Source organism: Homarus americanus, unplaced genomic scaffold (genome assembly GCF_018991925.1).
Source record: "Homarus americanus isolate GMGI-L3 unplaced genomic scaffold, GMGI_Hamer_2.0 scaffold52512, whole genome shotgun sequence".
In the NCBI taxonomy this organism is placed as follows: domain Eukaryota; kingdom Metazoa; phylum Arthropoda; class Malacostraca; order Decapoda; family Nephropidae; genus Homarus; species Homarus americanus.
In genome coordinates, this window is record NW_024735442.1 from 10,766,450 (window position 1) to 10,793,031 (window position 26,582).

The 26,582-nt window shown below is 40.8% G+C and overlaps 1 protein-coding gene across 3 annotated transcripts in view; it reads right to left on the reverse strand.

The window, feature by feature from the left end:
- LOC121871021 (leucine-rich repeat-containing G-protein coupled receptor 5-like) overlaps positions 1 to 26,582 on the reverse strand; it is a 130,389-nt gene that overhangs the window by 73,690 nt on the left and 30,117 nt on the right. For all 3 annotated transcript variants that reach the window (XM_042373077.1, XM_042373076.1, XM_042373075.1), the window contains exon 2: positions 22,608 to 23,127. In XM_042373077.1, coding sequence (XP_042229011.1) covers positions 22,608 to 22,924 — 317 coding nt within the window. In that variant the 5' untranslated portion in view covers positions 22,925 to 23,127. The remainder of the gene's footprint in view (positions 1 to 22,607; positions 23,128 to 26,582) is intronic.

Below are 26,582 nucleotides of genomic sequence, written 5' to 3' on the forward strand. Positions count from 1 at the left end.
GGTGGTGGTGGTGGTGGTGATGGTAGTGGTAGTGTTGGTGGTGATAGTGGTGATAGTGGTGGTAGTGGTGGTAGTATCAGTGGTAATGGTGAGGGTGGCGGTTATGGTGAGGGTAGTGGTGATGGTGTGGATAGTTGTGGTAGTAGTTGTAATGGTGGTAGTAAACATTGAACAAGACGAAGACAGACCAACAAATATCATGGAAAAATACGACTAAGGTGTTAGCTTGTAGTGACGGGTGGACTGCCTTCATTATTTTTGTTTTTGTTTTTTAAATTCTAGTTTGAAGAATACAGCACTCACCTCTTGTACTATGGGTCGGTAGTTCGAACCCGGGGCACTCCTAGTCTACCCAGCTGTAAACGGGTACCATAATTCACAAGTTTTGGAAATATAGTGTCGGCCATGTTGCCTCCTTGTGTAGAGAAGGCATTTTGTGCAGTGTTTTATATCCACGCTTCCTTGTGATCAGTCATGTCTATGGGACCCACTTTTTCTCTCTTCCTTCATATTAAAAACTTATTTGTTCAGTTTTTATGTATCACACACACACACACACACACACACACACACACACACACACACACACACACACACACACACACACGATCTACCTGTATGTATTACAGGAGTAGTAATCAAAGTCATTCGTCTTCAAATTACTTCTTTTAATACAATATATCTTACCAAAAGAGCAAATCCCCTTTTTATTGAGCCTTTCAATCTGTCTGTCTGTCTGTCTGTCTGTCTCAACATTTCGGAACTTAATCTAATTATCTCTCAGTGTAATTAATTCCCAGCGGGTGCCATGAATTAGCATTTTCTTAATTGCTGTTTGTGATTAATATGTTTCATCGGTAAAAAACTAAAATATATAATTAGAAGGAATTCGTTTGATGTTTGTCTAATTCTCAATTTATGGAAATTAAAATGTTGTAATCATCCCTAATTAGAGAGGGTGTTTTTCGGTGACATTTGTTCGAGTCTAATTAGTAGTAATAACAGTTCATTATGTGTTATTTTCTGTTTATTGTGGTGTGTTATGACGGGTGTTCTCTGGGGTGAATTATTGTTGATTGTGATTCTGGTTGTCTCAGGTAGTTGAATTTATTGAAGGAAAAAGCTAGGAGGTTATTTTTATATTAAATGACATACGTTTTATCACGTGTAGTGTAGTGTAGTCAACCCGCTTCACAAGACAAGATAAAACTTAATAATGCTTAGGAAACTTTCTTAGGAGTTTTGACCACATCTTGGTTTTGAACTCTCTGCTCAATAAATAAATAAATAAATAAATATATATATATATATATATATATATATATATATATATATATATATATATATATATATATATATATATATATATATATATATATATATATCCCATCACTATGTACAGCTCTAGGGTAAAACTTCCATAGTGAGCAATGCTTTACGAAGTAGCCTGTCGGTCACACACTCCGCTGTCCCGATATTATGTACAAATGGCTTCCTTAACTTAATTGTACATCCTGATGGAGTCTATACATACTAGAGTAAATTGTTCCTCCATCCTGAGCTTCTAAACAAAGGTGTAAGATCACCGACGATGTGTTCAGAGTAGAAAAAAATATTGAGATAAACTTAGAGAAGTCTTAGCAACACTACTCTTTGGGGTGTGTTGTGACTTAGCCCATGGGATCCCAACGGAAAGGAGGGGGGGAGGGTGGAGATTCCCCCAGGGGGAAATTGAGGTGTATAGGGAATGAAGCTCTAAGTCTACAGAAGGAATGGAAATTGGAATTTGTTAGAGGCCAAAGAATAGGAAGAGATCTTACCATGAAAATTATATTGACTATCGATTCTCGTTTAGCATGAAGGACGACGCTAAGGTACCACAGTGTGTAATATGCCACAAAGTCCTTGAAAATGATTACATGAAGCAATATCAACTAAAACAGCGCCTTGATAAGATGCATCCAAAAGGACCAGCCCAAAAGTATCGCTCCTTTTTCAAGAAGAAAGCCGATGGTTTGAAGAGATTGAGACCGGTTGGCAGTGAATATTTCAACATATTTCTAAGACCATTCATGCTTCATATGCCATGACACTATTTCTAGCCAAGAATGAGAAGGCCCACATAATCGGAGAAATTCTGATTAGGCCATGTACGATTGTGTGAAACTCGTCCTCATTGACTATGCGGTGAGCAAACTGAAGCAGATTCCGCTGTCTAACATCACTATAAGTCATGCATAGATGATATGGCTCACAACATAAAAGATCAGGTGACAGCAAAGGTCAAGTCATCACCATACTTTGCCATTCAGTGAGACGTGACCACTGATGCTGCAAACCTTTCTCAGCCCATTATTTTTGTCCGTATGGTTGATGACAGAGATCACAGATGACTTCCTGTTTTGCAGTCCTCTGACCACAACAACAAAGGCAAAGGGCATCGTGGAACTAGTTTCCACTTTCTTTGAGGAAGACGGCCTTCTGTGGAAGGATTTAGTTGGGGTATGTACAGGTGGGGGCACCAACTATGCTTGGGTCTCGATCGGGATTCTCATCACTCATCAAGCGTAAAAATTCGGCAGTGGTTGGAACACACTGCATGAGTCACAGAGAGGCCCTAGCCTCTAAGACACTTCCAGCTACTCTTCGTGCTCCCTTGGAGGTCTTCATCAAAACCGTCAACTTCATCAAAGGGTGAATACGAAACAAACGGCTCTTCCGTGAACTGTGCGACAATACGGACGCTTCCCATCAAGCCCTTCTGTTCCATACTCTGGTCCGGTGGCTTTCAAAGGAAAACAGGCCCGCTCGGTTCAATGAACTGAGTGAGGAGGTGAAGACTTTCTTGGCAGATGAGAGAAAAGAGAATTGCTTTCCAAGATGAACAAGACAGATTTTAAGGCTCATTTGCCATATTTGGCAGACAGCTTTGCAGCTCTTTATGATCTCAATCAGAAACTGCAGGACCGTGAGAATAGCACCATAATCAATGCAGAATGTATCAGAGCATTAATTGTAAAACTGCAACTTTGGGGAGGAGGATTCTAGATGAAAATGTAACCCTTTACTACCGCCTCTCCATAATCACTGGTGATGATCCCATCAACCAGCTGTTCAAAAATGAGATTGCTGAGCAACTGGACTCTCTCAGTAATGAGTTCCAGCGCTACTTCCCAGACGTAAATGCAGATCAAATCACCATGGCTCTGACAAGAGATCCGTTCAAATGGTATTCCTGCCAAACTCCGGGAAAAGTTCTTGGAACTCACACATGATTCCTCGGCAAAAGTCGGTTTCGGATATCTAGCTCATAGCAAGTTTTGGGTAAGGATGTGGTTCCCATTCCCGGAACTGAGCAACAACGCCCTTCGTGTGTTGATCCTAGTCACCTACTTACTTATGCTGGCAATGAAACCAAAGGAACGGTGCAGGCTCCATGTTGAGAATTTTTGAGGTGCGCTCTCTGTCACTGGCCTACAAGTAGAGACCTTGTGGGTAAGAAACAGGGACATGTATCTCACCGACGCTGGTACATTAAATTTGGTGCAGTAAGCTGAAACTATTGCTGCTTCCACATTTGGATTGAGGTGAAACAAAGTTTGCAGGATGTTTAGAAACCCATTAAGTGTTTCAGGCTGTGATTACTGTGGTAACTACATGTATTGAAATAGAGCGATCATTTTTATTTGTTTCAGATGTTTTAAATGTTATACCTTAAGCAGCATAAACTATCGTTTTTAAACATCATAAGAATAATGATGCGCAAAATCACAATGGCAAACCTTTTTTGTCTCAATAAATTGCAAAAACAGTATAGGCTCGGCCGTGTGAAGTAATAAATCACGAGCGTGAGTTGAGGGAGGGGAAATTGCATTGATTGCTATGCAAAAGTGGGGAATGGTCTGTTGTGCCCTTAATCTGCTGTAACCTTGACCTATTGTGACCTTGACCTGTTGTGACTTTGACATTATCACTGGAACTTTGGCCTTGGTCACAATTAGTGACCTTATTAAATTTATCTCCTGGATTTTTACCTCCTAAATGCAAATAAATATGTGTGTGTGTGTGTGTGTGTGTGTGGCTATCTAGTATAATAATCTCCCCTTGCACCCCTAAGGCACAACACGCCTCTTAACTTACCTAACAATAACAAAAAAGCCAGTCACTACATTAGCGGGACACAGGATACTTTGGAGTACAACAAGTAAGTCTTTATAATAACAACTATAACATAACATATCTAAAGAAGAAAACAATCACTGGGTTATACTTTGCGGTAATAATTCCAGACAGGATAAAGGCATTATTATATCTAGAAAAATAAGCATGATATAACATAGATATATAATATAACGTGATTTTATATGATATAACCAGTAGTAATGATTACAGTAACAGATAATGACGATAGATGCATAAGATAACACATTTCAAACTAAAATAATAAGCCTCCAGCTGTGATAATTTAGGACGGGGAACAACAACAACATTACTCGCTGTGTTGGAACCAGTTGTTGTCGTCACACGCGGAGACACAACAAGCTTATCTCCTCCATCTTTCACACTTACAAGCTTAACTTTACTGAGAAACGTGATAGTGGTGGTAGTAGTAATGTTGGTAGTAGTGTTGATGGTGGTGGTAGTGGTGATGGTGGTAGTGGTGATAGTGGTGGTAGTGGTGGTAGTGGTAGGGGTGGTAGTATTGGTGGTGGTGGTAATGGTGGGGCCCGGACAAAAGCCCCCTAGGACAAAAGCCCAAGGACAAAAACCCCTAGGACAAAAGCCCCTCAGTAAAAGTGCAAAATAGGACAGAAGACCCCTGTTTTTATGTTAAAGAGAGGGTCATTACAAATATTAACAATATATAGATTTAAATATGAAATTATTACAATTTAAATATTTAGAATATTATAAGTTTCAATTTTGATATAGAACATTATTAGATAATTATAAAAGAAAAAAGACGACATATTTTACCTTCATGTTCATTCTGTATTTACTGAGGTGACCCTAGGGCCCAGTGAGGTCACTGAATGTCAGGGGAGTAAAAAACCCCAGTAGACAAAACATACGTCATTGCAGATTTAATAAACATTCCTTGTATACTTGTTTATAACTATAACAGAATTCCCGAAGGCTAGGTTAGGTTAGGTTAGGGTAGGCTACGTTAGGTTAGGTTAGAAAAGTGTTCATAAAGTGTAAAAAAATAATATAATTATTTAAAAAATTCTTATTATTTCTTCTGGGAGAGTTTTGTCCTAGGGGGCTTTTGTCCTAGGGGGCTTTTGTCCTAGGGGGCTTTTGTCCTACACTCGGTAATGGTAGTGGTGATAGTAGTGGCGATGATGTAGCATCGTAATTTCGGGTGTTCAACTTTGTAATTAACCAATACTTTATACTTGTGTGTGTGTGTGTGTGTGTGTGTGTGTGTGTGTGTGTGCGTGTGTGTGTGTGTGTGTGTGTGTGTGTTAAATACATTAAATAATTGATAATGTAATTTTCCGACGTTTTTCACGTATTTTTTCTACTCTCTCTCTTACCCAAGAGGCCAACACACCTGACGGACAAGCCAGCAGCAACACAACACCAGTCCCTCGGGCAGGTGCAGCCCCGTGACGCAAATGTACAGGTCTTGGCCAAGGCGCCTGACCATCCATCTGCACGCCAAGGGCTCCTCGGGGGTGCTCGCTGGCCCAAGACGAGAAGAAACCAGAGGAAGACGCTGGTTTATGTTGTAGGTGGGATGTAGAGGGCGGTGGAGAGTAGTGCTCTAGCTTACAGCAGCAGGGAGAGAGAAAGAAAGGACGCCCCATTCTGATACTCACAGGGTAATGACACCTCTCTTTGATACTCACAAGGTAATGACGCCCCTCTCTGCTCATAGAAGGTAATGACGCCCCTCCGACACACAGGCATCACCATCTGCTCCCTTCCCCGCTGGATGCAAACTACTCCCTTGTTCTTCCCTGAGCTGAGCATAGTTTGTATGCCAAAATAGCTCCGGGGTGCAGGTTTATACGCTCGAGTTTTCCCTTGTCGTAGGTTAGGGGAAAAAATTGCTTGGTGGGGTAATTTGTTTAAGGGCGCAGGAAGTATATACCGAACGTTTTTTGTTCCTAATTAACAGGTTTTTCGTCTAAGAATGAAAATTATAAGATATATGAGCTAAGTGGAGTAAATCGGTGAATAAAACTGTTTTTTTTTTGCCTGTGTGTGAAGGTTTTTCGGACGCTCATTTGCCATTCATTCATCTTGCCATTTCATCATTAATTTAACAGTATTCAGCCATAATATATCAGAGAATTAATTACTTTCCCTTTTTATATCCTTGTATTTCTGTCATTGTTAAATGTGTTAATTTAACAACATCTTGCTTCGTGTATCATATAATTCTCAGTTTCTGTTTCCTTCAAGGCTTATTGCATCCAGCACCTGTTTTGCTGTGTTTTAATCGACACCTCTACGTTCCCTCCATCATAGTCGTAACATCCCACAGCATAAATCCCTCGTGGACTGAGCTCCGTCATCACTTCCCTCCCAGATCATCAACGATCCTTCTCTCTCCTCAGCTTGATATATTCTCCTCTCCATCACAAGTGTTAGCCGTCCACTCATCCTCAAGTGAGATTATTCAACGTGATTTGTTATTCTTTACTTATCGACCCAATTTCTGCCTCTTCTACTCTTAACATGCTTCGCTTTAACTCATTCGTTCACTTAAAGTTATGAAATACTCTCTCTCTCTCTCTCTCTCTCTCTCTCTCTCTCTCTCTCTCTCTCTCTCTCTCTCTCTCTCTGTATATATATATATATATATATATATATATATATATATATATAAATCATGTGTCTGTCTGTCTGTCACCTCCACAAGCTATAGGGACCCTACTCATACTGGCACAAATAATCTGACATCAATTAGTGTTTTTTCCTAAGCTGTGATAAGCCAAGCTAACGTAACACCTGAGTATCATAAGAACATAAGAACATAAGAATGGAGGAAACTGCAGCGGGCCTATTGGCCCATACTGGGCAGTCCCGTTTACACTCAACCCCTATTGCTCATATGAGCATCCAACCTATGTTTGAAGCAATTCAGCGTATTCGAGTTAATGATGATATTTGGTAACTTGTTCCATTCATCCACTACTCTGTTTCCAAACCAGTATTTACCTATTTCACGCCTAAATCTAAATTTGTCTAATTTAAAACCATTGTTACGAGTTCGCTCCTGGTTGGATAGTTTGAGTACCTTTGTAATGTCCCCTTTGTTTAACCCTGCCTTCCACTTATACACCTCTATCAGGTCGCCCCTCGCTCTACGTCTCTCAAGGAAGTGCAAATTAAGATGCTTTAACCTGTCTCTATACTCAAGGTTCCTAATGCCCGGGATTAGTCTTGTCATTCTCCTCTGAATTCTTTCCAAGGATTCAATATCCATTCTGTAATACGGTGACCAGAACTGAACTGCGTAATCCAGGTGTGGTCTCACAAGAGCAAGACACAGTTTTAGGATGACCTCGCTAGTCTTGTAACTAACACTCCTTTGTATGAACCCAAGTACTTTATTAGCCTTGTTACGAGCAAAAACACATTGTTTACTTGGCTTAAGGTTCCTACTTATCATTACTCCTAAATCTCTCTCGCAGTCGGATTTCTCTATGGCATCGTTGTTCATCTGGTATCTGGTTTCCCTGTTTACATCTCCTATACTGAGTACTTTACATTTGTCGACGTTGAATTTCATCTGCCATTTTTCAGACCATTCGAAAAATTTGTTTAGATCTTCCTGTAGTTTTGCCGAGTCCTCGTCAGATTTGATAACACGTCCTATTTTAGTGTCTTCAGCAAATTTACTTATGTTGCTGTCAATGCCGATATCTATGTCGTTTATGTATATAATAAATAATAATGGTCCAAATACTGAGCCTTGGGGAACTCCACTTGTGACGTTGCTCCAATGGGACTTAGTGCCGTTAATGCTCACTCGTTGTTTCCTGTCCTGTAACCACGCCCTAATCCATTTAAGGGTGTCACCTTTGATGCCATGAGCTTCTACCTTTCTAATTAGTCTTTCGTGGGGACTCTGTCGAAGGCTTTGCTAAAGTCGAGATATACCACATCATAATTGTGCCCCTCGTCCACCGATTCGAAAACTGATGAAAAGAATGTTAATAGATTAGTTAGGCATGAACGTCCGCTTGTGAAGCCATGCTGGGAATCATTGATCAATAGGTGCTTCTCCAGGTGATTTCGAATAGAGTTTGAAATGATTGCTTCCAGTAATTTGCCTACTATTGATGTTAGACTGATTGGGCGGTAGTTAGAGGATAGTGATCTATCCCCCTTCTTGAAAATCGGTATTACATTCGCTATCCTCCAGGATTCTGGTACTACACCTGTTTTTAAGGACATGTTAAACAACTTTGCTAAGGGCATACTAAGCTCTTCCTTACATTCCTTTAATACTCTGGCAAATATCTCATCGGGACCAGGTGACTTATTAGGCTTTAGTTTGTCTATTTGCTTACTAACATCGTTACTAGTCACTACTATCTCACTTAATTTGTTTTCTTCACTATCTCTAAATAGAGTCGGTGCCTCGGGTATCATGATTCAGTCCATTGAGTAAGATATCTTTGACCCCCTAAGTATGATAACTTAACCCCTTAAATACAATAACTTGACCTCTTTAGGAGTATACCATAATTCCTTAAGTACGATAACCCAAGCTTGAATGTAAATGGAAGTGTTTATTGAATTCCATGTAACAAATGTAATGGTAATTATGTAGGACAGACAGGAAAAACATTGCAGCTCAGAATCAAATAACATAAGTACAATATCAGAACAGCGTCTGAAAGCAGTGCCCTGTTCGTTCATGTTAGGAATAATAATTAATCATCCCATTGCTTGGGAAAAAAGCTTATAAGTATTCAAATCATCTTGTGTTACAGAAAGACTTCTGGTTGAAGCTAGTTTGATTAAGGAATTAAAATCGATAAGGCTTAGTGATGGTCAGTTCAAAACTGATATTATGTTACATAAATTTATTTGTCAGTGGCCCAAGGTTAAACATGCTTTGAAAACCTTGGAGCTAGATGTAGGATAGTTATAAAGTGGGTCCCGTATTTTTGACCTGACCTGACCTGACTAGTCACGTCGCTCCCATTCTCTTAAGCTCCTATACGTGTGTGTTGGTGTGGGAATTAGTGGATGACATCATTATGACCTGATCTCATGTTTAATAAGGTCCCCCTGTATATTAAGCCTCTCTCTGTCCATGTAATCCAGTTGCCTCTGAAGATGTCTTGAATAAAGACGAAAGCTAAGGTGCTCCGATGTTTCCATTTTCCCCGTGTGACTTTATCAATATATATAAATAATTATATATATATAAATAAATAAATAAATATACATATATATATATAAATATATATATATATATATATATATATATATATATATATATATATATATATATATATTATATATATATATATATATATATATATATATATATATATATATATATATATATATATATATAAATAAATAAACTTTATTTGTTAGTGACTCACAGGTAAGGTACTTGGACAGAGCCTTTTGTGGTAAAAATAAAAATAGGATGAGGGTGTGTTTGCCAGGGGCTGGGGTGGGGGATATAGTTGACAGGATGGACAATATCTTGTCTGGTAATGGGAACAAACCCATTATTGGCCGGTGTAGGAGTGAAGAGCTTCTTGATAAGTTCAAGACAGCTATAGATCGCATTGGGACTAAGGGAGGGATCCCTATCATATGTGGTGTCCTGCCTAGAAGGAGAGTTCGCAATGAATGGTTGTCAAGGGCAGTTGGTGTCAACGGCCGTCTTGACGGATATTGCAAGTCAATATCAGTCCCAACTTCTACGGCAGAAGGGACCTTTATGCTAGGGATGGGGTACACCTGTCTTTAAACTGCTAGGGGAACATATGGGCACGGGGGTGGAGGAGACTGCAGTGGGAGAGGGTAAACAAAGTGAAAGATTACAGGGAAATAGTGTTAGGAATGATGACAAAACTAAATTAGACAGCGAGTTTAAACCTAAACGCGGTAAAGGGAGGACTCAGAACACGACTAACTTTAATGTCTACTATGCGAACAGTAGAAGTATGAGAAACAAAATGGATGATATTATGGCCTTGGTATGTACCGAAAAAATCGATATAATAGCATTCATTGAAACATGGATCAACCTAGACTCATGTGAGTTACCGGTCGAATACTAAATTGCGGGTTACAATTTGTTCCATACCGATAGGCAGACCAGGAAAGGAGGCGGAGTAGCAATCGATGTCAGGGATAATCTGAAGTGTGAAATAAAAACTGAGCGGAATACAGAAACAATTTGGATAGAATTAATCGACGGTAGGGAAAAATTAATCACAGGAGTAATATATAGACCTCCAAATCTTGATAGAGTCAATGAGAAACTTATCTGGGATGAAATGCGCAGGGCTTCCATACACAACAAAGTCTGTATAATAGGCGACTTTATCCTTGGTCAAATAGATTGGACTGACCTTAAGGGTAACTCAGAATCAGAGGATTTTCTCGAACCGATCCAGGACTGTTTCCTAAATCAACACATAACCGGACCCACCCGGGGTAATAATATACTCGATTTAGTTCTGTCGAACAGAGAAAACCTCATTAGCAAAGTCGAGGTAGGAAACGAACTTGCAAACAGCGATCACAAAGAAATTAGATTCCAGTTAGATTTTCAGGGCAGACGTAAGGAAAATTCCACTAAAGTACCAGATTTCAGAAGGGCAAACTTTGATAGTTTAAAGAGGGAACCGAGAGAGGGGGTGTCGCGCTTGGGCGTGTACCTGACAGATGACACGGACCTGATAACGAGATCTGAGATTGCCGAGTTCCACTACAATTTAAATAATGAGTTACTTAATGCACAAAGGCAGAACATACCATACAAAAAACTCAGATCAGACAACAATGACCCTAAATGGATAAATAATTATTTAACGAACATCATTGGCCAAAGGAAGGCTATAGGTAGAAGGATAAATCGTGGAGAAATTTACCTCCGGGATTATTATAAGGTATTGGCGAGTAGAGTTAAAACCGAGATTAGGAAAGCCATGAGGAATAATGATGTAAGGATAGCAAGGGAGGCAAAGACAAACCCCAAAGGATTCTACCAAATGTATCAAACTAAAACACGAGAAAAGATAGGATCAATACGGCCAGATACCGGCGAGCTCACTGATAACGTAAGAGAAATGAGCAATAATTTGAATAAATATTTTTTTGACAGTTTTCACCACCGAAAATTTAAACATGATACCCGAGGCACCGACTCTATTCAGAGATAGTGAAGAAAACAAATTAAGCGAGATAGTAGTGACTAGTAACGATGTTAGTAAGCAAATAGACAAACTAAAGCCTAATAAGTCACCTGGTCCTGATGAGATATTTGCCAGAGTATTAAAGGAGTGTAAGGAAGAGCTTAGTATGCCCTTAGCAAAGTTGTTTAACATGTCCTTAAAACAGGTGTAGTACCAGAATCCTGGAGGATGGCGAATATAATACCGATTTTCAAAAATGGGGATAAATCACTATCCTGTAACTACTGCCCAATCAGTCTAACATCAATAGTTGGCAAATTAATGGAAGCAATCATTTCAAACTATTCGAAATCACCTGGAGAAGCACAGATTGATCAATGATTCCCAGCATGGCTTCACAAGCACACGTTCATGTCTAACTAATCTATTAACATTCTTTTCATCAGTTTTCGAATAGGTGGACGAGGGGCACAATTATGATGTGGTATATCTCGACTTTAGCAAAGCCTTCGACAGAGTCCCCCACGAAAGACTAATTAGGAAGGTAGAAGCACATTGCATCAAAGGTAATATCCTTAAATGGATTAGGGCATGGTTACAGGACAGGAAACAGCGAGTGAGCATTAACGGCACTAAGTCCCATTGGAGCAACGTCACTAGTGGAGTTCCCCAAGGCTCAGTACTTGGACCATTATTATTTATTATATACGTAAACGACATAGATATCGGCATAGACAGCAACATAAGTAAATTTGCTGATGACACTAAAATAGGACGTGTTATTAAATCTGACGAGGACTCCGCAAAACTACAGGAAGATCTAAACAAATTTTTCGAATGTCTGAAAAATGGCAGATGAAATTCAACGTGGACAAATGTAAAGTACTCAGTATAGGAGATGTAAATAGGGAAACCAGATACCCGATGAACAACGATGCCAAAGAGAAATCCGACTGCGAGAGAGATTTAGGAGTAATGATAAGTAGGAACCTTAAGCCAAGTAAAAAATGTGTTTTTGCTCGTAACAAGGCTAATAAAGTACTTGGGTTCATACAAAGGAGTTTTAGTTACAAGACTAGCAAGGTCATCCTAAAACTGTATCTTGCGCTTGTGAGACCACACCTGGATTACTTAGTTCAGTTCTGGTCACCGTATTACAGAATGGATATAGAATCCTTGGAAAGAATTCAGAGGAGAATGACAAGACTAATCCCGGGCATTAGGAACCTTGAGAATAGAGACAGGTTAAAGCATCTTAATTTGCACTCCCTCGAGAGATGTAGAGCGAGGAGCGACCTGATAGAGGTGTATAAATGAAAGTCAGGGCTAAGCAAAAGGGACATTACAAAGGTACTCAAACTATCCAACCAGGAGCAAACTCGTAACAGTGGTTTTAAATTAGACAAATAGACAAATTTAGATTTAGGCGCGAAATAGGTAAACACTGGTTTGGAAACAGAGTAGTGGATGAATGGATTAAATTACCAAATATCATCATTGATCGAATACGCTGAATAGCTTCAAACATAGGTTGGATGCTTATATGAGCAATGGGGGTTGGGTGTAAACGGGACTGCCCAGTATAGGCCAATAGGCCCGCTGCAGTTTCCTCCATTCTTATGTTCTTATATATACAGTATATATATATATATATATATATATATATATATATATATATATATATATATATATATATATATATATATATATATATATATATATATATATATATATATATATATATATATATTATATATATATATATATATATATATATATATATATATATATATATATATATATATATATATATATATAACATCGTCTTCACAGTATTAGTCAAGAGAATGAAAACTTTGGGAAAATTGATAAAGTTTTAACATTTCCCGTCACCGTTCTTGTCTCCATTAATTTCTGTAAAGGATGTTGCCGGGGATGTATCGACTGGCCTGAGTAGTTCTGGGGAAGGGGGTCATGAAGGAGTTGTTTGAGGTCCCAAGAGGAACAAAGGGAATGCCTGGAGAACAAAGCAGGTGTCTATGATCACAAGGGGAACAAAGGGGTTGGCTGCGAACATCACCTATCATACTTCCCTCCCTTCCTGCATACCCATCGTTTAACCTTTCCTCCCTCTCCCACTACCCATCAACCGCCATACTCCACCCTCTCCTATCCATTGTCTTAACTACCACCATACCTGTTTGCCTTGCCCACTTGGCCAATCGAAGGGTGCACAATATATCTCTCCCTTCTTCTCACGCTCCCTTCCTTCCTCCCTTCTTCTCACGTTCCCTCCCTTCCTCTCATGTTCTCTTCTTCTCTTTCCTCCCTCTCACTTTCTCTCACTCCCCTTTCCTCTCTCTCTCCTTCCCTCACCCCCTCTCTCCCTTCACCAACAAGTTTTATTGACTCGTAAACTCACCTGAAAATTAATAGCTTCTTTCATCAAGTGACTTTCAATACCAGGAATATACCAGTCAATCCCGCCGACCTGATCTGTTCTGACCTGACCTAACCTGACATGACGCCTGACTTGGCTCCCGATTCTTAGAGAACATAAGAAAATAAGGAGTCTGCAATAGGCCGGTTGGCCTGTGCACGGCAGCTCCTGTCGAGCGTTACTACCACTCTCTATCATCCATGAATCTATCTAGCTTCCTTTTGAAACTTTCCAGAGTTCACACTTACTACAAAGTTGCTAAGCTTGTTCCACTCGTTCCACACCCTATTTGTGAACCAGTTTCTTCCTATCTCCCTCCTAAACCTAAACTTATCCAACTTGAATCCGTTGCTCCGAGTCCTATCCTGCTCGGATATTATAAGAACTTTATCTATATCCCTTTATTGATTCCTTTCACCCACTTAAATACTTCTATCATATCTCCCCGCACTCTTCGTCTTTCTAGGGAATGCAAGTTAAGTTTCTTTAACCTATCCTGATATGGAAGGTTTCTAAGTCCCGGAATCATTTTTGTCATTCTTCGCTGCACCGACTCTAGTGAATTTATATCCATTCTATAATAGGGGCACCAGAACTGAACTGCATAATCGAGGTGCGGCCTGACTAGCGCAAGATATAGTTGCAATAAAACCTCTGCACTCTTGTTACTTACACTTCTAGATATAAAACCCAATACTCTGTTTGCCTTATTTCGAACATTAAAGCATTGTTTTCTAGGCCGTAGGTCCGGGCTTACAAGTACCCCTAGGTCTCTTTCACAAGTCGACTTCTCTAGGTTGATGTTGTTAAGGCTGTATACATTATAAGTATTTGTTCTTCCAATATTAAGTACGCTGCACTTGCTGGTGTTGAATTTCATTTGCCATTTTTCAGACCACCCCTGCAGTTTATTTAGATCCTCCTGTAATGTATTTGCATCCTGCCCTGAATTAATTTGCCGCCCTATTTTGGTGTCATCCGCAAACTTTAGCATGTCACTGCTGATCCCAGTATCTAGATCGTTTATGTAGATTATGAACAAAGGTGGGCCTAGTACTGACCCCTGGGAACACTGGTTACACGGCCCCACTCAGATTTAACACCATCTACGCTGACCCTCTGCGTTCTATCGGTGAACCATGATTTTATCCAATTTAAAACTTTCCCCTCGATACCGTGAGCCTTAATTTTTCTCAGCAGCCTCTGATGCGGTACTCTGTCAAATGCTTTGCTAAAGTCTAAGTAAATAACATCGTAATTTTCGTCATTATCTACTACCTCGAAGACTTTCCTAAAAAACGTCAGCAGATTTGTTGGACAAGATTTTCCCTTTGTAAACCCATGTTGTTGAGAGTCGTAGATTAATTTGCTTTCTCTAGATGCGATCGGATGCTATCTGCTGGTGATTCAAGAAATTTCCCCACTACTGACGTCAAACTGATCGGCCGGTAATTTGACGCTGATGCTCTGTCTCCCTTTTTGAATATGGGTACTACATTTGCCTGTTTCCACAAGTCTGGCACAACTCCAGTGTCTAATGATTTTGTAAATAAATTTACGAGGGGTCCGCTAATCTGTTCCCTACACTCTTTCAAGACAAGAGGGAAAATTTCATCTGGCCCTGGGGATTTTGTTTTCTTCAGTTTATTTATCTTCTCAAGAACATCCTCTTTTCTCATAGTGATATTCTTTAATTTCTCTTCTTCCTTTCCCTTAAATATCAGTTCCACCTCTGGAATTTCATGGCAAATTTCTTTTGTGAAAACTGATAAGAAGTAGCTGTTCAATGCTTTGCTTATTTCTTCACTGCCATTTATCACTTCTCCCCTCCCTGACTTTAAAGGCCCAACTTTGTCCTTGACCTTTGTCCTATATACCTGGAAAAATCCCTTGGTATTCGCCTTGGATTCTCTTGCTATTTTGATTTCATAGTCTCTCTTTGCTTTCCTTATATTTTTCTTAACATTCCTAGATAGTTCATTTTACCTATTTCTGAGCTGCTCCTCCCCTCCCTTTAATTTCTTATATATTCCTTTCTTTATTCCTATGTCATGTTTAAGTTTTCTGGTCATCCACCTTGGCTCATTCATATTTGACCTAATTTTTCTGTATGGTATATTTTGTTCTTGTGCTTTATGTAGTATACTAGTGAATATATTATAGTCATGATCAATTGTTGTGTCATCTATGACCTCACCCCTTCCTACTGGGGACTGACGTAACTGTTCCCAGGTGACCTCACCTAGGTACCTTCTTAACCCCTGATAATCCGCCAACCGAAAGTTTGGGACTCTGACCATATTGTCATTGTTTTTCGTTTCCCAATTTAGGGTAAACCTGATTTCTCTGTGATCACTGTTACCTAGTTCTTCCCCTACTGTGATATCTCTGATAATATTTTCTTTATTTGTTAATACTAGTCTAATATCTTGTCGCCTCTTGTAGGTTCTGTAATTAGTTGTTTCCAAAAATTGTCCTGTACTGCATCTAGGACGTCTTCAGATTCACAGTCTCCTACAATGTTGTCCCAGTCAATATTTCTGAAGTTGAAATCCCCCATAATGCATAGGTTGTTATATTTTGCTGCCCTACTCATTTCCTGCCATATGGGCTGAGCTGCTTCTTTGCCAAGACTTGGGGGCCTGTAAATCACTCCCATAATTAGTTTTTCTCTTCCTTCCGTGATTTCTACCCACATAGACTCGGTTCCTATTTCACCCTTTAATGAATTATTAATACAACATTTTAATGTATCCTTGACGAAGAGTGTTACCCCTCCCCCCTTCCTACCTTCCCTGTCTTTGTGAAAAAGGTTGTACCCTTCTATGTGGTACTCTGATAAAAAATTTTTGCTCGCCAGATTCATCCAAGTTTCGGTGAGTGCTATGACGTCTACATTCTCGGTACATACAACCGCTCTCAGCAAGTCTATTTTATTTCTAACGCTCCTACTGTTTGTATAGTATACATTTAACCCTACCCTTCCCTGGTCCTGTTTTACCCCTTGTCCTGAGCAACTAATTTTACTTCCCAGAACCTGCTTGTTTTTTGACTCCCACTTTCCCCGACCTCTCTCTACTGGCGAAACCCCCCCTTCGGAGTGACAAATTCACGCTCCAGGGATGCAGACAACGTCTTTACCCCCTCACGAGACAAGTGTACTCCGTCGCGACTGTACAGGTAGTCGTTGCCATAGAATCGTTGCCAGTTATCAATGAATGCCCAACCATTGTGTGCACAATGTTTTTCCAGGTTAAATTTTTCCCGGTAACTGTAGTTGTAAGGACGTGTGTTTCTGGGTCACCTCTGAAGCTATGACACAAAATGGCGTCCAAATTCAGCAGCGACTCTACCGCAACTATACATGGAGTCATGGACGTAAATACTTAAAAGACCTAACATAACCTAACTGCCGTACTCCTCTCTCCCTCCTTCCCCCTACTCTTCCTCCACTTGCCCCTCCCTGCACTCCTCTCATTCCCCCCATCTTCTCTCTTTCCCTACCTCCCTACCCCTCCTTCTATTATCTCTTCCTATACGATCCATTGTTTACCATGATGAGTTGTATCAAATGAAACGTAGAGCAAGATTACAAGATGTTGTAACCGCTAGACTAAGGTTAGGGTACAAGTACCTCTGGCAGTATGCCCCTCAGGCAGATGTGAGGAAGACTAAATGGAAAGTGTGTGGCCAGACATATGGCCACACACTCCAACACTACGTCCTCGACTGTGTGAAGACAGAACCTTTTAGGGACAGGTCCAAACACAGTGAGTGAAATGGCAAAACACTTTATCTCTAATGGTAAGATAGCTGACATATTAAGATTGTATCCACTTTTTTGCACTTAGTAGCTTTATCAGTTCCCCTGTATAGAACGAAACACACAATGTGCTTGAATACCTCTCACGCAAATGTGAATAACAAAGTGTGCGGCTAAAATTCCAATCTCCTTCACCCAATGATCCGTTAGTACTTACATGCCAGATACTACCAAGTGTTCAGGGAATTTTGTCCGCAACTGTACAATAATTCCTATATGTTGACAGTACTAAAGGAAATGTGGTTATAAATGTATACAAATAATAATAATATAGTAATTTACATCTCTTTACAGCATCAGTTAGTAGCATACACGTCTCGTTCATTGAATATTATACACAAAGGATGAATGTCGATCTTCAATAGGTATATTTCTCAGTAGTGAACTCCTTCGCGTTTCCTAGTTTGTGTATTACTCCTTGATATTCCCCTCAATATTCCTCCCCCATATTTATGTCCGCTGAATATTCCTCTTCGGTTCTGAAAGTCCTCCAGGTGTTGTGATGGCTTCAGTAGTCTGTTGTGGTAATCTTAACGTGAAGAAAATGTGTGTTGTGAAAGTCTTCTAAAATGCATTTAGAAAATTAATACATAATGGAAAAATACGAAAAAACTTCCACATCTTTATTTTTTTACGTTATTAACATGATACTTTATATCTTCTTTACATCTTACCTATACGGTGACAATTGCAATATATATTTGTTTACCCTTATTTATTATTTTATCCCTTGTTTAGGTCTATTTTATTGTTTGTTTACATTTTCCTTCAAGCGAAGATTTCACGGAATGTTGTTTTAATCTGTTCGACCACATCCCAGGTACACACAACACACACCTGTGTTCGGCCTCCCACATGTTCCGACACTTCCAACACGGTGCTTTCTATCGTGTCTCAGTTGTCTGTATGCATAACACGATAGCAAGCTCGAAAATCAGAACGAAAAAAAAGCTATTGCGCAGTTAATACAGACTTTCACTGCCCACTAAATCCCGACTTTCATTGCGTAGTAAATACAGATTTTTCCGCCTCGTAAATACATATTTTCATTGCGCAGTAAATTCAGACTTTCACTGCTCAGTGATACAGACTTTCAGTGAGATTGTGAAAGTTCCCAAACAATAGAGAAAGTCGTAGTGCAGGTTGGGTTGAGACACCAGTGGGTTGTTATATGCTTACGACAAAATTGAATCATAGAGTTTATATTGCTGATACAACTAGGACTGATGTCTTGTTGTAAGCTCGAAACACTAAAAGGGGACGTACCCTAAAGAATTTGGGCTTACAACAACTGGCTTTCAGTGGTATAAACTCACAACACAAAGGGTTTGGCATAATGATAGACGCGAATCATTAGTGATGTGTTGTAAGCTCACGACACCGTAAAACTTAATGTGTGGTAAGGCTTTAACATCACAAAGGTTAAGAAAGAGGCATAACAACAAGCTCTCCAAGCGTGTGTAGTAAATTAGCTCACAACATCATAAAGCTTCAAGATTAGGAAGAAGATAGCCTATACTGGCGTTTGTTTCAGCTCCCAGCGAGTAACAAAAAGCTTCCAACATCATGGAATAAGACATGAGCTCTACAGGCGCGGGTAGTAAAAAGTTCCCAACAACATAAGAGAAAAGACCAACACAATAAAGGTGATCCATCGCCAACCATCACTCTGCCTGTCACCATACCACTAATTTTTTAAGGCCTGGGTCCTGGGTCCCTCTCCCAAACACACCATCAATTTTGCCTTTTATGAATGGGGGGGGGGGGGGGGTGTCGGCACCAAATTTGATAGAATATTGCTTGTCGGTGGAGCCTGAAATATGGGCCTGGCTGAGGGGAAGGACTCGAGATTCTGGGCGAGAAATTGGGGTCTTATTTTTCAACCTCCCCTCTCTTCCTCTCCCCTCCCTTGAGTTACATAACACGAGGAATAATAAAAGTTACGTAAAAAAATTGAAAACAAAAATATAGCTTGATGCAATACATTCTGGTGGACTGTTTTCGTAATATTTCAATGGGAGTATTATTTTTTTTTCAGGATGGGATTTGTTCTAAAGAGTGAAGTTTGTGAGAGAGAGAGAGAGAGAGAGAGAGAGAGAGAGGTGGAGGAGTGTTAGGGGTGGGAGGCGAGAGACAGGGATGATAGTAGGTGCCGACGAGGGATGAGCTGAAAGGAATAGTACAGCGGATAGCTCAGGGCGGGATGAGAGATATATGATGGAACAGAAACGAGGTAGAGAGATAAGGAGGATAACCAGTACACCTTAATAATATCTTAACAAATGTAGCTTGTGTGAGATATTTACACATACGGTATACACCTATTATCCATATTGGTATTAAACGATTGGCTTCACTATTACAACCGAACCACTTTTGTTTTTGTTTGGATGGCTCAGTGACATCCCATTTACACCACATGCGGAAGGAGAGCCGGGTTCGATCCCAGCTCGGATATATATTAGGTCTAGTGAGGGGAGTCGAAGCCATAGTTTCCTGATCGTGAAGAGATAATCTTACCACTGAGCCACTGTAATATGATATAGGATAGACGTGAAGGAGAGATTGCAAGAGGGAGATGAGATGAGATGAGGAGGAGGAGGAAGGCGTGGGGGAGAAGACTGTATCAACGGAGGCGCACGTCTGGTGGAGTATACAGGAGGTGAAATGTTTGTGATCTAGTAACGTATGTATGTATGTGTGATTCAGCAATGTATGTATGTATGTATGTATGTATGTATGTATGTATGTGATTCAGCAATGTATGTATGTATGTATGTATGTGTGATTCAGCAATGTATGTATGTATGTATGTATGTATGTATGTATGTATGTCACACCCTACACGAAATACCAGCAGTTATACGGTAATGTTTACTATATATAAGGTCATTATAGCCACACATGTCCAGTAAATGATGTGTTTCCTTTATTTCTGTACATTTAATAGCTACAAAAATAAATATGTTTGCTTCGACCTATTTATCTAAACATAAACCGTAAGAGAAAATAAATAACGATAAGTTTATGTATCCCGTCAACATTCTGAAATAAAAATGAAAAAAAAAATCACCATTTCGTTTATCACCATTATAATTAGCTGATAATTTTTATCTGTTTAATTTGTAAATATGATAATGAAAGTTTGGGACCTCAGTCAACAGTCAGCAGGCCACCAGTCTGCCGTTAACTGCAGTCATGACCCACTAAACCCGTCCAGTATTTGGAGGTCATTATAACTCTAAGCGTCCTGCTCGTTCTATGTAAATTTTCTGCGTGCCGATTGGGTGAGCGAGCGGCGGCCAGCCAGGCAGTGTGGGGCAATGACCTGACCTAACCTGTCTGATTTCACTGTTATTGTTATGATGTCAGTGATGAGTTGCAAGTGTTATGGGGGATAATGATATTTTCCTCGTGTTATTATCATGATTACGGCACAGTTGTTCTCATATTATAATTCATTTTTCACTGTTTCGCTGTTGTATTTCTGTTAGCATTATGTGTTTCGAATTATCTTCATCTCATACTAACGTGTTCGTATGTGCCTACTGTCATGTTATTTGTAAGGTTTTATATTATACTGAAAGGATTATTGCACTCAAACTCTTCCCCTGAGTTTTAATCATCGAGTGTTATTTCGGTTAAACAATTTAATCGTCTGTTGGGAGTGAATTGTCTTACACATCCCGGCGTCTTCATCAAGTTCACCTTTAAGTTCAGGTAAGTAAGTGAAGTTGTTTCGCTCGCTCCGTGTTTCTTCCCAAGCATTAAGTGAATATATACAAAGCTGAGCGCCAAAACAGTTTACATTTTAAACATTTTCAGTAATCCCCTCGTCCACCCTACTACATGACCTGTTGTGTGAATACATGGGTTGTTTCTGGGAAGCTTCCAAAATGAGGGCACGACTAACAGACGGACGGACGGGGAGACACATTGACAGCCTAGAACCAATAGCGTCCCACGATAATTCTCACAAGTTCGAGTAAATGGATGTGTGATAGGCAAGTTAGTGAGGTTGCTGTGTTGTGGCCAGACTGCCACATTTTAAACTGTGTCACGACGCAGTGGATAGTCTAACTCAGGGCAGAGTCAGTCTACGATCAGGGAGTGAAACAGTCCGCTCCTGACATGAAACGTCAACGATATAACCCAGTAATGCATGTTGGCAGGTAAATCGAGCCGGATACGACTGACTAATCTTACTAGACGATAGAGATGCAGTCTGATAGAATAATCCAGCGTCACACACCGGTTGGCGAGAATATATAGATGGTTTAGATCAGATCAAAGATAAGTGAGGATGTATGCCCGTTAGCAGACAATAAACTGATGAGTGAAAAATAAATCCATGTGCTTTAATAGTCCCTTTCATAAACTGTAATACTCACACACATCTACAGTACACTGAGATTTAAATCCCTCTCCACACTAGACAGGGGCACACCTGACCGTAGAACACTAGGAATATGTTGTTTTCATGTGATGTCGATACTGAAACAATCTATTTAGCAAGAAAAATACAGATACAGAGTGAATAATAATAACAATATTGATACATTTGCTTCTGAGGCTATAAAAATGAGGAGACAAAGGGCGGCTCACAAGGGTATATAATGGTGGGAAAATATGTACCTTTGAGGGTATATGGTAGGGGCATATGTCACGGGAGTATGTGGGAGGGGCATATGTCATGGGGGTATGTGGGAGGGGCATATGAAATGGGAGTATGTGGGAGGGGCATATGTCATGGGAGTATGTGGGAGGGGCATATGTCATGGGGGTATGTGGGAGGGGCATATGAAATAGGGGTATGTGGGAGGGGCATATGTCATGGGAGTATGTGGGAGAGGTATATGTAACGGGGATGTGTGGGAAGGAATTACACAACTGAGGGGTCTCCAGAAGTAGGTATCAATGTGGGCAGCCGACAGGAAGCCGGACACAGTCACTGTACACGAGGTAAAATATGAGCCAAAAAAAAAGTACTTACATCTTGCTGACGGTGGCAGGGTCGAGGCCGTTGAGGGCGACGAGGTCAGGAGGTGCCATCAGCCCTGCGTCCCGACACACCAGAGTCACGTTGTTGGTGTTGTGGGCGGCCGGGACTTCCGTCTTGGCCGCCCAGACACTTCGTCGGGACAATGCGGAGGACCTCCTGGGCGGCACTGCCTCGCAGGTGCAGGCGGTGGGACAGGCGGACACAGCGGGAGCCAGCAATAACAACAGGAGGCACAGCGGCAGCAGCAGGGGGGCCAAAGACCCCCTGCCACCCCCCGCAGGCCCTCCGGCGTCACCAGAGTCCCTCATCGTATGCCCGGGAGCAGCTGGTGAATGGACAGGGACCTGGGAGAGTGTCGCCCGGCGTGGGCGTGATGAGGAAGCTTGGTGTTGGCGGCCCTGGGGAGGTGCCTGGAGGGGGTCCAGTGGGCGTCATGTGGGCGTGTGAGAGTGGTCAGGGAGTACAGGTGGGCGTGGTAGCTCGCATGGCTCCACCCCCGCCGTGGATTCTTCTGCAAGGGAAAAATCAGAGGTAAGACATCGGGTAATGGCAGTGTCTTTAGGAAGAGTCTAGAGCGGCAAGTCACCCCTCCCCCCCAATACCACCTCCAGCGAGTGTAAACAAAGGCGGAGATCAGCCACCTCATTCTCCCCAGACAACACCTCCTCCCTTCCCCACCACCGTCCCACACAACATATCATCAACCTTAACCTGATGGCAATATTGAGATGATAAACTAGAACAAAAGCCTTGACCGAGCGGCTGCACACAACACCTCCCAATACTGTATATCCTATTTCCCTAGTGTGTCTCGCTGGCTCAACTTCATGATGCTCATCTGAAAATTAACAACAAACAGACTTGAACATGTTCCAGTTATTGACTGTCAGTACAAGGGATTACACAGGCAAACGAAATAACCAGTAACTTATTGGATAATAACACCTGTTTGAATGGCTAATGCCATGCTCTTTGAAGGGATAATAACACTCTTTTTGAATGTGTAATAACACTCTTTGAATGGGCAATAACACGGTATTTTAATGGCTAATGACACTCTTTGAATGGCTAATAAAACACTCTTTGAAAGACTAATAACGCGATCTTTGTATGAATGATAACACGCTGAATATATGATAACACTCGCTCTGTTCCTGAGCCGATTATAAATGGAACACTTAGAGCTGTTACACTTAAAGTAATCTAGAAGGTGACTCACTCCTTTAACACACACACACACACACACACACACACACACATTATAAAGGCATTAGTGTAGCAACGAACGGACAGAGGCGCTCCTTCACACCACAACAGAGTAAAAAGAGCTGTTCCTCAACATTGTGTCTCAAGCTAATCTCTTGGAGTGGCAAAAAATACGACTTGCTAAGAGTGTGTTAGCGGCTGGCCGGATGCATCTTCAGTTCCTCTGTGATGTGGAGAGGTTCAAGTGATGTGGGGGAGGGGAGGGGAAGGGAGGTTGTACCATGTGGTATTATGATGGGGTGTATTATCAACAACCATCTGATGTATTCCTCGTGTTGGGAAGCATCTACACGTTTTCTACGTTATAATAGTATATTATTAGCAGAATCGCCGCATCCACTAGGCCACGGTAGGACGCCACCCTCCGTGTGGCTCCACATTGTCTCACTGTTCGGTCCTCAAAACTTCTTCTTCCATCAATAGTTCATTAACGGTGTATGTAAGTTCCACCATGTTTTTCACTACTACAACGGTACAGCAAAGTATATTTTTTTAGCATTAAACTATTATTATTTTATTGTCTAATCATAACTACATATAACACCACCCATCATCACTAAATATAACATCATCCATCATCACTACATATAACACCAACCATCATCACTACATATACCACCATTCATCATCACTACATATAACACCATCCATCATCACTACATATAACAACATACATCATCACTACATAAAACACCATCCATCATCACTAAAATATAACACCATCCATCATCACTACATATAGCACCACCATCACAACCATCACTACTACCACCATCATCACTACCACCACTACTACCACCATCATCATTACCACCACCATCATTACCACTACTATCAACCAGTCTCCACCACCACCACCACTATCACCACAAACATGCCGCTATCACCATCACCACCACTACCACTGTCACTACCACCGTCACCACCACCACCACTACATATAACACCATCCATCATTACTACATATAACACCATTCATCATCACTACATATAACACCATCCATCATCACCACATATAACACCATCCATCATCACTAACTATAACACCATCCATCATCACTACATATAACACCATCCATCATCACTACATATAGCAACATCCATCATCATTACATATAACACCATCCATCATCACCACATATAACACCATCCATCATCACTACATATAGCAACATCCATCATCATTACATATAACACCATCCATCATCACCACATATAACACCATCCATCATCACTAACTATAACGCATCCATCATCACTACATATAGCAACATCCATCATCATTACATACCATCCATCATCTACATATAACACCATCATCATCACAGATCGGCAAAAATTTTCGAGATTCGTGCAGACACAGAGACAAATAAACAAACAGACAGATAGACTTCTTTGATATATACATATATATATATATATATATATATATATATATATATATATATATATATATATATATATATATATATATATATAAGAAAGAGAGAGAGAGAGAGAGAGAGAGAGAGAGGGAAAATTGTATACAAGAATTCTTCTCTCAAATAATACTGGGTAGGGACATCGATGTCAACATACTCCATCGTATAATTGTGTGCATGTGTGTGTGTGTGTGTGTGTTTGTTTATATTTACAGTAATCCCTTTCTATACACCATCAGTGAATTATCATATAATATTTCTATAACTTCCCATCACCCACCAATATGTATCTGTAAACACTAACATAATACCATATATAACTTCTTAGACTATGGGATGGGATTATTAACAGGTGGTGAGCTGTAAGGTATCTGGGGATGTGTGGCAGGGATGGGAAGAAAAGGAGTAAGGTATCTGGGGATGTGCAGGGATGGAAAGAAGTACAGGAGTAGGTATCTGGGGATTTGCAGGATGGGAAGAGTAGGAGTAAGGTATCTGGGGATGTGTGGCAGGGATGGGAAGAGTACAGGAGTAGGTATCTGGGGATGTGGCAGGGATGGAAGAGAGTACAGGAGTAAGGTATCTGGGGATGTGTGGCAGGGATGGGAAGAGGAAGTACAGGAGTAAGGTATCTGGGGATGTGTGGCAGGGATGGGAAGAGAGTACAGAGTAAGGTATCTGGGGATGTGTGGCAAGGATGGGAAGAGAGTACAGGAGTAAGGTATCTGGGGATGTGTGGCAGGGATGGGAAGAGAGTACAGGAGTAAGGTATCTGGGGATGTGTAGGGATGGGAAGAGAAATACAGGAGTAGGTATCTGGGGATGTGTGGCAGGGATGGGAAGAGGTACAGGAGTAAGGTATCTGGGGATGTGTGGCAGGGATGGGAAGAGAGTGGGAGTAAGGTATCTGGGGATGTGTGGCAGGGATGGGAAGAGAGAGTACAGGAGTAAGGTATCTGGGGATGTGTGGCAGGGATGGGAGAGAGAGTACAGAGTGGGTATCTGGGGATGTGTGGCAGGGATGGGAAGAGTACAGGAGTAAGGTATCTGGGGATGTGTGGCAGGGATGGGAAGAGAGTACAGGAGTAAGGTATCTGGGGATGTGTGGCAGGGGATGGGAAGAGTACAGGAGTAGGTATCTGGGGATGTGGCAGGGATGGGAAATACAGGAAGTAAGGTATCTGGGGATGTGTGGCAGGGATGGGAAGAGAGTACAGGGTAAGGTATCTGGGGATGTGTGGCAGGGATGGGAAGAGAAGTACAGGAGTAAGGTATCTGG